We start from the raw sequence: 14,133 nt of genomic DNA, 5'->3' as shown, positions 1-14,133 counted from the left end.
AAACTACATGTGAATTTCTAGGAATTAATCCACTGCATAAAGTGAAGCTGAAAACATTTTAAAGTCATCACCTAAAATTATATACTAGGATTCACACTTTGAAAATTCAAAAGGAGTTGGTTTGGGTTCTTTGTTTTTCGTTTTTTGTAAGAAATGTTATCATGTCTTCTAGAACAATGCACATAGTTCTGATCCTACAAGATTTTCCGTGTGTTTAGGTTTGGGTTTGGGTTCTAAGAAAGATGTATCTTGTTCATTCACTCAAGTTCTAAAGAGAAAAAAAACAAGATACTTAGATTTTTTTTTTAACTGAACAGAACTCTGCCTCCTTTTCTGTCTAGACAAAATGGGCTAACATTAGAAAAATCTAATGTTTACATTTATTATTATTATTATATTATTTACCTTTATTATATCTTTGGGCCAGTCCTAATCTTCCAGCTTTCTGTTTCCTCTTCCTAAGCTACAGTTACTGTAGAAGGCCTCTTAACAAAATAGAATAGAGATGGAGATATCAGGTGATTGAAATATTTGGTTAAAGATGTGTGTCATAAATAATAAATAAATACTTTAAATATTTTATCTTAAGTAAAAATATATAAATGTTCAGGCACTTGCAAATTTAGATGAAACCCTAGGACTTTTCTTTGAGTATAATTCCAATGCCTGGAGTTTCACACTATGTTCATTTGATAACTTCATCCATTAAACATCTTCAATTTTTAAAATTTGAGTTTCTTTTTAAAGTGATAACTTGAAGATACTTGAAAAGCTATGTGAGTGCAGAATCCTCCTGGAAATTTACAAATTCTTCCCCAGACTTTGCTGGAGTTGTATCTCACTGGCAATGTGTTATAAGATTTACCTTTATCTGGTCTTTCCAAATAATTCAACTTAGTGTTCATACATGAGCCAAGTTTAACTCTGGCTCTATGTGATATTTATTTAAATTGCCTAATTTTTTAAAAAGTGCAGTAGAAGTAGACAGGTTTGGGAACAAATATAAATGATCTTTAGTAAACATATAATTCAGCAAATTTGAGCAGACATGTAAGGCATAAGATAGGCTTCAGCACAATGTACGGGGAAAATAGCATTTATTAAACTAAAGATTTACTTGGGTAGAGATTGTTTAATGAAAATTCTAATGAAATTGTAGTAACAGCCAACATCAGTGGAGTACTTACTAACTGTCAGTCCCTGTTCTAAGTGCTCTACATGCAATAACTCATTTGAGCCTCAGGACAATGCTATGAGATGGGTACTTTTATGACATCTATTTTACAAATGGGATAAACTGATGAACAGAGAGGTTAAGTGACTTGTCCAAGGTCACACCCCAGGTTGTTTTGCCCCATAGTCTATGCTCCTAACAAGTGTACTCTCCTGCTTCTTGAACTCTACCAGTTTTCCTTCTTTTTTGCAACATTCTTCCAGTCTACTTTGGTTCCACTTTTCATTATTACTAACCTCCTAAGCCTCAACCTTTAATGTAAATACAGTGAAATATAATGGTGTAAAGCTAGTCTTATTATAATGAGAAATATTTCTCTTCTTATGGTGAGAAATATCAATTCAGACAAGGGAAAAATGTGGATCTAGGCCATTTTGAAAGTGAAAAGTAAATTTGAAATTAATTTACTTTGTAATTCAATTATAAAGTAAAAAATTATTCAGAATGACTTATGTAGTAACAGAAGTTACTTCTAGCTAGATAAAGTTTAGGATTATTCTGAGGTCTGGCTGCTTTATTTATTTTGTATTTCTGACAGCAAGAGAATTATTTTCCTCCAATTAATTTTCATGAGGTATCCCTTAAACTCATTTTTTCCTTAAACTCATTTTAATATTAATTTTTATATCATAATTCTGTCCTGAATGATTTAATTAGTTAAGTGCTTTAATTCTCAACATCCTTTAGGAATTTTCCTACTAGATCTCATTTGATAATACTATCTGAATACTCTACTCCATCTGGACTAAGGTGAGAGCAGCAAGGCACCTCAAACAAAATTGAATGAGGCACTCACTGTCAGTACCGACCTTGCACTTGCATGATCCTGAAAGTGAGTGCTTCTTTAAATATAGCCCCCTTGACACCTCACCTACCTCATCCTAGTCCCAGCCCTGTATCAGAATATATCACATCATAATTTTAAATTATTTGTATTTTTTCTAGTATGCGTATGGAGTTTTAGTCTACTTAACAGATGTAGAATCTAAAATTTAGAGAGGTTTAGGAAATGTCCTGGGTAGTTACTGAGAAGTGGCACTGCTAGAACTCAAGCCTCTTATTATAATTTGGTAAATGTCCAGATAGTTAAAATTTTAGAAATCATTTGCTAGACTCAAATGGTATCCCCCCCCTCCCCCCAAAAAAGTCTACTGGTTTGCATTCTCCAGCTCAAATACTGGGGGTTGCAGTGTGGACTGATGTAAATGACTTTCAGCGGCTCTCAGAAAACGACAACCAAATTATGTGATACTTGTCCTTTATGCTTTTCCAAGCTACTTTTTGCATTGTCTTTATCCTTGGACCCAAGGCACCAGAGTCCTTTGGTTGCTCAAAGCGTCCCACTCTAGCTATTCTCTAAGATGTGCCCTTTGCTGAAACACTCATTCTCTAAAGCACCCTTTTATGACTTACCCTGTTGAACGTCCCATCTTTTAAACTGGTGGTAAAAAGAAATAAATCTGAATAATTGGCTTACTACATATGGGTTTGCTTATAAAATAAACTTGTTAAAACATCAACTAATGCCTAATTGATTGGGTTGTTTAGAAGTCATTTTATGGATTACTTTACAAGACTCTAGAGCAGGCAGTGCTCCTCAGAAGTAAAACTGCAGAGCATAAGTGAACAGCTAACCTACAACTTCAGAAAGTTTCGCAACCATACTTTAGAAAATCGCCCTGGATATACACTTATTTTGCATGTGAAGATACAGATAAAGCCATAGCTTGCAGAGTCCTACTCACCCCAGAATATGTTGATAGACTGGCAAATATAGACTTTAACCTGTGAAAGAGATTATACATGTATGTATTCTAGTATGAAATAATACTGGTCAAGTTTCTTATAGAAGGAGGGAGACCTTCATTGTTTGGATTCACAATCAAGGTCGAATCTTTAGAAATCATTGTAAAACAATATGGCTTAAATGAATTTCCTCTCAGGTAACCGTCACTGAAGCTCACATTAAATAGTATAGCCACTCAGGCAAAACACTGTCGTCACTGGGTGTAAAGGGAATGTGACAGATGATTGTAAAATTCTTTTTAGCATAATACACGGCTCAAAAAGTCAGCAAAAGCAATTTCTGCCAAATGATTTAATGATTCATACATTCATACACAACTTTCTGTTTATAATGAGCAGCATTCCTGGAAGCTCGGGATAGAAGGGAGGGGCATTTACTGACATGGATGGCTGCTGTATCCTCAGTATATTTTACAGTTGTGCACAGTTTTATCTTTCAGGAAAAAATTCATATATGCTCAAAATTCCAAAATGGTAGGAGAATGAGAATTCTTTACATATATATGATGCTTATCCTTTGAGATTTTATGCCCATATTATTTACTTATAATTATAAATATTTACTCAACTCTGTTTTGTTACTCAACTATATATATGAGTAATTCTCTTATACATGAGATTTATCTTATGTCAAATTATATTCATCAATTTAGGTTATACATAATTATTTTAAAAATTATATTAAATTACATTATTTATAATAGAAGATAAGTCAACATGGTACTATGTGTTGGTAAAAAGGCAAGGGAGAATTATGATGATGACTTATGTCAGGGTATCAACTTTGCTACTTCCAATTCTTTGAAACTAGACCCCTTCCAAAACAAGTAACAAGCAATATGTAAGATTAAATTCCACTGTAACTATAGAATTGATGTGCTTGGACAATACTAAAATGTTCATGAATATTTCCCAGTAAAATGGTGGAATTTGATGGGAAGTGGCTCCCAGTGATCTGTATGTTACTAAGTGGACTTTGGTCTAGAAATTGTATGTATTAATACTTCAGTGTATAAAACAAACATCATGGGTTGTTTTATTTAGAAGGCAAATGAGACTTCATAATAGAATAGTGCCTGCTAGAGGGAAAATTTCCTTTAACATCATGTTCTTCTCTATAATAGTGAAGGATACTGCTAAAAAAATTAGGAAACCTAGGTTTTGTGACTTCTGACAATATTTAGTGGAAAAATACCTATTATTAACTCCAAAATAGCATTTCTCTTCTTTTTTCTCTATAAGAATATAGGAAAACAACATATTTACTGAACTGCAAAAGGAAGCAGTCATCTGGGAACAGCTGATATTGGTTTCCAGACAATAGAAACATAGAGCTTTCAGTTTTGTATTTACAACCATTTTTCTCTTTCCAAGGACATTGAAGAATTAAAACTTTGTGAACAAAATATTGGTAATAACACAACAAAATACATGTGCCTTTGTTTACTGAAGAAAAAAATAAAAATATTCTTCTACAGGTCAAATGTATTCAGTTCTCCGTGATTCCAAAAAGTGGATCCAATAGCCGCATACCTTTGAAATGCAAACTTTGATTAAGCCTTTTTCCTGATTAATAATTACAGAAGTATCATTTTAAATCTATCCCATGTGAGCTTCACAGCATGCCTCTTTCTATTTAATCTTTTGAAGTAGAAGAAAAAGGCAGCTATGAGAAACTAGCTATGCTGTCTCTTGTGCATGCTATAGAAGCAAGAGCATGGTCGTGTTACTGTGGTACCATTAACTTACAGTGGTGCTGCGTTTCTTCTTTACCACTGCTTCCCTCTGGGCCTCCTCACTAGCCTTCAGGCAACGTTTGGGTGACCCATGAAGAAATGGAAAATCTTGCAGCTCCAGCAAAAACGGTTAGTCTTTACAGCTTTGTTGAACATGAAGAAAAGTTATTTTGCTGCTATTTGGATGGAAAAGCTATTTTGTTTGTGATAGATCAGAGTAATGGGGTATGTTTACATAGTAATATGCAATGATAACTAACATTTTTCATTATGGTTTTATTTCACTGACCCTAGACCTTTTTAAATGAAGCCATACTAGATTGGCATAATGTGGTTAATATAAGAGTTTGTAACATGCAAACAATAATCAAGAATTTAATGACACTTATTTATCCATTTTGCAACATTGGAACGTTTTGATAACAAATATCACTTAAAATTGAACATATTCACAGGTAATGCATGTTACCAAACCCAATTAAATTTGTAATAGAATGTGTAGATTGAATACTCATTTTAAATATAATTACTTAGTTTCCTGTACTTTACCATCTCAAATACAGAGCTTCCTCCTCCCACCCGCATGCAAAGTGTTCATTTAGTAATAAAAGCACAGACTTAAAAAATTCATCGTGACTCGTAATTGTCAGCTTTTAAAAATATATTACATATAGTCATTTCTCATTTAAAGTAACAAAGTTGGGCATGCCATGCATTTTATTATGAGCAACTTATTTTAAATTTTATTCCTGCTTGAAAAATTGATTATCTAGTTTATGACAAATAAAAATGTCAATGTGGGTACTAATTACATTTTTCGTTTGTTGTGCTTGGTCTTTTCTTGTTTAGCTTTGTTTGTTGTTGGTTCTTGCTGAAATCCATTTGATTACCACAAAGTTTTGTTAGAAGGATACAGTTACTTCGTCCACTCCATTAATTTACTTTATATAAGATTTATCCATCATATGTATGTGTACACATTTGTATATTGTATATTTGTATGTATATAATCAGAAATTTTTGTCATACCTTATTACATTTGTAAAATCCCACACTTTTAAGAATTTAAAAAGGTTTGGAATAACCAGATCAAATGTATCATGAAAATTCCATATGTTGTATGTGTGTGCATTTAATTAGAATAAATTAGAAACTGTGTAGGTGCCTTTGTGGTTGCCCTTGAACTGCTCTATTGATTACTGTGGATCTGAATAAGGATCTGTGTATTTATTTGTCTGTGTCTTAATTAACATTTTTAATAACAAAGCAATTTTGCTTCTACTAGAAAAAATTTACTGTATTAATTTGAGTTTAATTTATCTTTATCTGCTTTATTAATCATTTCCTGCTGCTAACAGAAAGAATCTGAGGAAGGAAGCTGGGCCCAGGTAGGAAATTCATATGCTTTAAAACAATATCATTTAGTAGTCTATAAGGATATAAAGTAAGAAAATTATATGTCATAATATTATAAGTCTTCACTTAGCTTAAGATTAGGCTAATCATGTATTTGACTTTATTATGTTTAATACTATGTAGGTCTTTTAAAATCACCGTATTTTGCAAAGAAGATGATCATCATTTTATACCTGGCCTCTTTTGAAAGGAAAATTTCATTTCTCCTTTAAAAGAATGAACTATAACTTAAATTTCTTGGAAATCACCCCTGAATATATTTAATCAGGAATCATTTATGTTGGATGTAAGGGGGGAGGGGAGATTTCAAAAAGCTTATTTGGAATCACCTATGCTTTAAAGTATAGTGGAAAGTGTGTGAGAAATGGAGTCGGAGGGATATGCTTTAGCCTTGTGACTACACGTCAGAAGTCACTCCCATTTATTGAGATGGCATATGAGCTAAGCATCTGTACTTTGAACAAACATATATGCTTGCAAGGAAGCTGTTCCTTTTTCAACATTTCTGCCTGTTTATTACTAAAAGAATTAATGTGTGTTATAGATAATGTGATTCAAACTTTGACTGTAAGAAAAATTTTTGTAGTTATTACTAGGACCTACATTTAAACATTTAGTAAATTAGGGTTGCATTAGGTTTTTATTTTAGTGACAATTTCATTTTTTAAGAACACACAAAATAAAGGGAACACCTAGATTTTCATTAGAAATACATGTTATAATTGTGAATTTGTTGTTTGATAAGGAACTAAATAGAAGACATTGTCAAATTAATAGAGATTAATAGTTCTTTTTAAAAATTGCTTTAGAGATGATGGTTGATTTTGGTTTTCACTTTGGCTTTTAAGAACAGTGGTAAGATCAGTTCATATTGTTATATTAAATAATTAGATTGTCTTACATTTTGATCATGCTCTGCTTCTTTAAGTACAGAGTCTGTATTGATTGATATCTGCGAAAGACTGATTGCATCAATTTTTATAGAATACGGGCCTCATGCCTCAGTAGGTAACAACAGTGGCCACATAAAGCTTCAGCACTCTATCTCTCTAGCCTTGTGGCTCTTTTTTCTATTCATTTACTGAGATTTCTATTTTCACATCAAGATTTGCCATTACACCATGGCAATGGTAATAGTACCATTGAAGAGAAGGGAATGGTGGCGTATTGGCTAACAGATAAAAATAAAATAAGTTACATTAAATAAAACCTATCAATACAAAGAACGGATCTTTAAGCTCAGCATTTGTATTATATCATTCATTTTAGCTTTTGAATTAAAATGCATATTTGTATAAAATGTAATTCCTTTTGAGCAAACAAAGTGAACATAATCATTCTCTTTAGTCAAGGACCTTGATACATGTACCCAGAGTTCCAAGTTGTACCAAAATAAATCAAATATTTAGAGGCTAAATATTATTTCCACTTTGTTTCAATATATCATAGGAATTAAATATCAATTATAATGATAGCCCATACCCTCCAATTACCGTCTCATTTTATTGGCTAAGAAACTTGACTGCTATAAAACAATTCTAGTGTCCGGTTTTTCTACAGACCCTGGCATATGGAGATATGAACCACGAGTGGATTGGAAATGAATGGCTTCCCAGCCTGGGGTTACCTCAGTACAGAAGTTATTTTATGGAATGCTTGGTAGATGCAAGAATGTTAGATCATCTAACAAAAAAAGATCTCCGTGTCCATTTAAAAATGGTGGATAGTTTCCATCGGTACGTTTTTTCCAAAAAGTAATTAAAGTGAAAAATAAATAACTGTATATATTACTAGATCATAAAGAGATTTTTAAGAAATATAGAATATGTGCTCTTCGAAACATCTGTGCACATTTACTTGGTAAAGTATCTTTATGCAACAAATTGCGGGACTATCTAACGTAGAGCTGGGTGCATATTACATGCGCAGAGCTTATGGAACTGGCCAGTACAAAATTCTCATACAGCATAGATCTTTTTTTCCCCTGTATCTGTAGGAAATTTCATGTTTGTGATTTGTATCTATATATGTTTTAATATTAGAAAATTATTTATTAAGAATAAAATCATCAGTCCCAACTCTATATGGAGTTATAAATTATATAACTTAGGGATATACTGGAAAAATTTTTGAGAAGGAATTCTCTTCTGAAGAAAATTTTTGTTTTTGTGTAAACCTTTTAGTGCTTTTGCTTATTTGTACATTAATTTTCAGGAAAAATGCTGAATGGGTTATGAGACATTGGTAAGAGCACAGATAAATGAAAGGCAAATGAAAATTAGTTTTTCAAGTTGCTTCTCATCTAGGGAGTAAAAAAAGGGTTGTTATAATACCATGTCATATATGTTATGTTGTAGCCTGATTTCTTTGTAGGTTATCTGCAAAATTGTCAGTTGTACTATGATTATTTTATATACAGTTAGTTATTATAATAAATTAATAAATATAAATCTAGACAATTTGGGAAACTATTTGTTCACATCCTGTCCAACATTTAATTAGTGATAGAAATTAAAATGGTATAAAAATCATATATGTTAATGACTAAAGTTAGGATAAAGAGATAATAATTGAGATCCTTCAGTCAAATTTATCAAAATATTTTGAATCTTAACACAGTTGTTTACACTGTTGGATTAAATTTAGTAGAGATAAATATAACATCGTTTTTAAAAACCATTAAAATGCTGGATGGGGAATTCATGATTTAAAGGCAGTTCAAGTGAAAAAGATATGTGATTTATAGTTGACACAAAAATCTCAGTTCTGGTTAATGGCTTGACAGGGCATATTTAGACTGTGTTTATTGGCAGGCACAATAAAAGTCCTACCATGTGGTGAGATAACAATAAGAAACTGTATTAATTTATGGACATTAAATTGTTATTGATAAAGTGGTAAAAATCTGGGGGAAAGGAAGGAACTAAAGAAATTTAGCTTGGATAAGGGAAGACTTGAGATAAGTTTCTTATGTTTTAATATTATGTGATAGAGTAACATTTGCTGTCTTGAACATGTGCTTTTCTAGTACAAATAGGTATAGATAATAGGGTGAGTGATTTATGTTCAACAGAAAATACAACTTTGTATCACTCTCAATTGCTCTATAGTACACACATTGTGAGGTAGTGAGTTCCCTGTCACTGAACATTTAGGGCCTCAAATTTTGTGTGGTTGCAATAGACTTTTAAATATTAGAATTTTTGATGACACACTTGTGCCTGTTTTCTATTCTTCACTGGATCAACTTTTAATTGCTTTATTATTATAGTAGAAATGATTCATCCAGGGATCAAGTTTTCTTTTTTAAAAAGTAAAAATTACTCAAATGGCAGGGTTCTTGTTTGTTCTGGGAAATACACAAGCTTCATCTTTATGCTATGCTTAGCTCTGACTTTAAGCAAGTAATACTTTACTGCATATGGCATCCCATTGTCTTTACAGCCCAGTTTTCCATCTGACAAGACATTGTTGTAACAACATATATGCTTCTTATAGCACAATTTTACATTACATACAAAAACTGGGCAGAAGTTAGGCAAGACCCAGTGGTTTAACCTCAAGCTGGCTAATGTCTATGATGGTTTTTACATCAGTATTATCTGGTATTCCACTGAATTAGTTTGCTTGGGCTAGAGTGACAAAATAACATAGACGGGTGGCTTAAACAACAGAAATTTATTTTCTCAAAGTTCTGGAATCTAGAAAACAAAGATCAAGGTGTCAGCATTATTGGTTTCTTCTCCTTGGCTTGCAGATAGCTGCCTTCTCACTGTGTCCTCACATCATCTTTCCTGTGTGTGTGTACTTCCCAGGTTTCTCTGTGTGTCCAAATTTCCTCTTATAAGGACACCAGTCATACTGGATTAAGGCATACCCTGATGATCTGATTTTAACTTAATTACCTCTTTTGAGACCCAGTCTCAATCACAGTCACATTCTGAAGTATTAGGCGTTAAGGCTTCATTGTAAGAATTTGGGGAAACACAGTTTATCCCATAACAGCAATTAATGCAGATTTCTTTCCATTTTCCTCTGATTCTGAAATATTTGAACTCAGCGTTGTTCTTATTAAAATGCAGGGCTTAGAAATGCATCGAGCACTTAAGAGTACCCTGACCAATGTGTATGTCTAAATTTGTCTATAATTCTAAACATTTAAGAAATCACTAATATTCAGTGCTCTTTATTCTTGAGGCCTAGAGATGCTTTATATATAATATCAGTAAGTCTTCTTTCTTCTCTCTGAACATCTCTAGTTTCTAGATTTTCTTTTCATGCTTTTCTTTGTCCTCAGTGGGACCTTTATTTTGACAGCATTTCTTCTTCAACTAATTTCCCTGTCCCCTAGAATTACCTATTTTCCCCAACTCCTGTGTTACTACCAGATTATTCTCTCCTAAACCAAAACCTTTTATTGTCATTTTTATCCTCCTGTGAAAATTGTCCAATAATTTTTATCACCTTGATGTGTTCTACACTTACTCTGAATGCAAACTTTCCTTAATGTAACCCCATTCTCCATATAAAATCTTATTCCTCCTAACTTCCTGGCATAGATCTTCACTCTGGACAGAGGATCTATCACCACACATTTAACATTTCATCAGCAGTCCTACGTTGATGGCGCTCCATATCCTTTACTAACCCTCTCTCTGCCTGATCCTTTAAGGATCGGTCAGTTTTCTGCTCTTCCACAATATCCTTTCCACATAGAGTTTCAATATGTGCTGACTTGTTCCTTTCACATATTTCTGTATCACTTAGAGTTGATGGCTATTCATTTTGGTATTTGGTTCTGTATGTTATCACTTAACTCATTCATATTTTTATTATTTATTTATAAATTTATTTATTTATTATTTTTGGCTGCATTGTGTCTTCGTTGCTGTGCTCAGGCTTTCTCTAGTTGTGGCGAGCGGGGGCTACTCTTTGTTGCGGCGTGCGGGCTTTTTATTGTGGTGGCTTCTCTCATTGCAGAGCAGGGGCTCTAGGTGTGTGGGCTTCAGTAGTTGTGGCACGTGGGCTCAGTAGTTGTGGCTCGTAGGCTTTAGAGCCCAGGCTCAGTAGTTGTGGTGCATGGGCTTAGTTGTTCTGTGGCATGTGGGATCTTCCCAGACCAGGACTCAAACCCGTGTCATTCTTAACCACTGAGCCACCAGGGAAGCCCCTCATTCATGTTTTTATATTATTTTTCTCATCAGCTAAAAAGAAGAGTATCCCTTTCTTATAACTTCCTTCTTGTCTCCATAATAGTGACTCTTTTCAAAGGAGTAAAATGTTCATTTGTTTTCAAACAATGTTGAAATAGCCTAATGGAAAACAAAGACATGTGGATGAACAACATAATCCAAGATTATTTTTAAGACTATGGTTATTTTATTTCAAAAATACTTTTTTTTTTTTTACTCTTTAGAAACACTGTGTGCTTAGAATAACTATAATTTTAATTCCCTCCAATTCTAAGGGGTTTAATTACAAATGGAATTTATTAACCTGTTGCCTGAAGTAGTGCATAGTGTTGACTATGCTTAATCATCTACTGAGTAAACTAAATGTGTTTTCTCCTTTAAAAAAAAAACAGAACAAGTTTACAGTATGGAATTATGTGCTTAAAAAGGTTGAATTATGACCGAAAAGAACTAGAAAGAAGACGAGAAGCAAGCCAACATGAAATAAAAGGTAATGTGTCTTTCTTTCATATCAAATACCTTTTTTTTTCTGGGATTTTTAGCTTTCACTTTTATGAACCTAAAATTCTGTATGCATTACAATTGTCATTAAGTAACATAAGTATTCAGCTAGAAGAGTGTCATCATTATTTCTTTTTCATTACTTTTCTGATTAAAACTCAGAAAAGGATATCATCACTTTATAAGATAGATATCCCATTTGGGGAATATTCTTGATTTTCTGAATTGAGACTTATTCCTCTGAACCTATTCCTTATATATTCTGTTTATCCTAGAGATGCCTCCACATAGTTTTGTCAGACTTTTAATAGAACATTCTCATTATGATTCAGAGAAACATGGTATATAATTTATTTACAGCAGTTCATCCCTGGTTTGCATCATTTGAATTCTATTTCATTGACCAGATATTTTATTTTTGTAATATAGTTGTTGAAATTATACAGGGATTTTTATATAGAAGTTACAGAGGGAATTTTCCCCAATAAATGAGACTAGTACACTAATAATTTTAGCTAGGAATGATTTTAGAAACATTACTAGCTGGTGCAACTATTGTTTGTACAAACCAATAAGACACTTCCTATAACAGACTTATTAGAAAAGTAATGTATGTAGTCATTAACCCTTTAAATGTTGAGCAGTACCTTAATATACAGGGGAAATAATTGTTTAAAAAGAACAACATGTTAGACTTTATACTTGTTAGAGACTTTATTTTTATTATTGTTGTTGTTGAAGGAAAATTTAATGATTAGGTATAAGATATAAATATCTATGGGACTTTTTTGGGCAAAAATCATTTTATGTCTATTTATACTTTTTAATGGAGAAAAGGCTCAAATTTTTTGAAGAAAATTTTGATTAGAAACAAAATGAACTCCTTATATTTCTGTTTACCATTACCCAGGAGTTGATATATGGAAGCATTTCATCAAATTCAATAAGTGTTTGTACATTAATTGTTCAAAGTTAGGCACGAGTCTGTTTATTGTCACATTCACTGCCTTTAGGGCTTACCTTAGACATGAAAATAGTATATATTACATGTTACCCTTCCTTCCCATATTAAAGTTTAGCACTGTTTTATTCTTTCAGATCACCTATCTTAGACTTCTGTAATTTTCATTTGTGATAAATATTGTCAGAAATCACTTTTATCTTTGGCAGTTCTTGGACAGTACATTAGTTAGAGTGGAATGGATTTGAATACCTGTGAAGGTGACTGATTAAAAATATTTTTCTATATATGGTTCATTGGAGAGTAGACAGACACACATTGGATTTCTTGTAACACTTCATTTGACTCATTACCTAGGAGCAAGAAAGTGTTCTTCCATTATCAAAATTGGGTTATTTGATTTCACTTTATTTTGGGGACCCAGGAAATTGCAAGTTGTTTTTAGAGCACTGCTGTTCAGTTGAATTGAAATTTGGGAACTAATTGGCCAAAGAAAGACACCAAAAGGAAGTCTGTGCTTGACCTAACAGAAGATGTTTTAGCACACAAATAGATTTTACCCGTGGGATATCCATTTCTGGTTTTCTTTTTTGAAATATTTTTTCCAATTAGATTTTATTATGCTTGGCCTCATCACATGAAATGCGTCTTATATAGACAGATGATTTGGCACTACATCAAATATTACATTAGTATTTGGCAATTGCTAGTTAGAGTGTAGCTCTGAGAAAAACTGGCAGGATTCACTATGATTATACACAGGCAACTCCATGTGTGATGTAGCTGTGAGTGAGATCATAAATAGCCCAGTTTCCTGTAACTGATCTGATGACATTTACAGAAATAACTCTTGACTGTGACTAGGGGTCTCTGTTATTATCTGAAGTGTTAATTAACCTTGACCTTAATGAACAGCTTTCTGAAGTGAGGAGACCATGTGAATATCAAGAATCTATAAGCATTTAATTTGTTGCTAGGAAACAGTCAACACTGATCTCTAGACATTTATTGTTTAGGTCAAGAGGATCCTTACAAAGCTTTAAAGTCAGAGCATAAATTTTGCTTGGAAACAGATTTACAGAAAGGGATCTGATTTACAAAATGAAAAAAAAAAACAAAACTATGTTGTTCTGAAGAAGAGAATTTGGTATTAGTGTCTTATTTACCTTTACCCTGTAAATAAATGGATTATTTTATTATTATTTCATGAATAACTACAGGTATGGCAATGGAATTTTTGGCGGATGTACATTTACAGAAATATGGTAACTACAAAATATGTCATAA

General features: G+C 32.7%; 1 protein-coding gene across 21 annotated transcripts in view; it reads left to right on the top strand.

Annotated features, from left to right (window-relative positions):
- Nucleotides 1-14,133, top strand: part of PPFIA2 (PTPRF interacting protein alpha 2) — a 437,715-nt gene that overhangs the window by 407,436 nt on the left and 16,146 nt on the right. For 15 of the 21 annotated variants that reach the window (XM_067009799.1, XM_059081638.2, XM_067009805.1 and 12 more), the window contains 4 exons: nt 4,843-4,905; nt 6,135-6,164; nt 7,735-7,928; nt 11,777-11,874. In XM_067009799.1, the coding sequence (XP_066865900.1) occupies nt 4,843-4,905; nt 6,135-6,164; nt 7,735-7,928; nt 11,777-11,874 (385 nt within the window). The remainder of the gene's footprint in view (nt 1-4,842; nt 4,906-6,134; nt 6,165-7,734; nt 7,929-11,776; nt 11,875-14,133) is intronic. The other 6 variants (XM_059081639.2, XM_067009814.1, XM_067009801.1 and 3 more) reach the window with 1 other exon arrangement.

The sequence above is a fragment of the Kogia breviceps genome, chromosome 12, assembly GCF_026419965.1.
Source record: "Kogia breviceps isolate mKogBre1 chromosome 12, mKogBre1 haplotype 1, whole genome shotgun sequence".
In the NCBI taxonomy this organism is placed as follows: Eukaryota; Metazoa; Chordata; class Mammalia; order Artiodactyla; family Physeteridae; genus Kogia; species Kogia breviceps.
The sequence above is the reverse complement of the archived record's forward strand: the minus strand, read 5'-3'. Positions and strand labels throughout refer to the sequence as shown.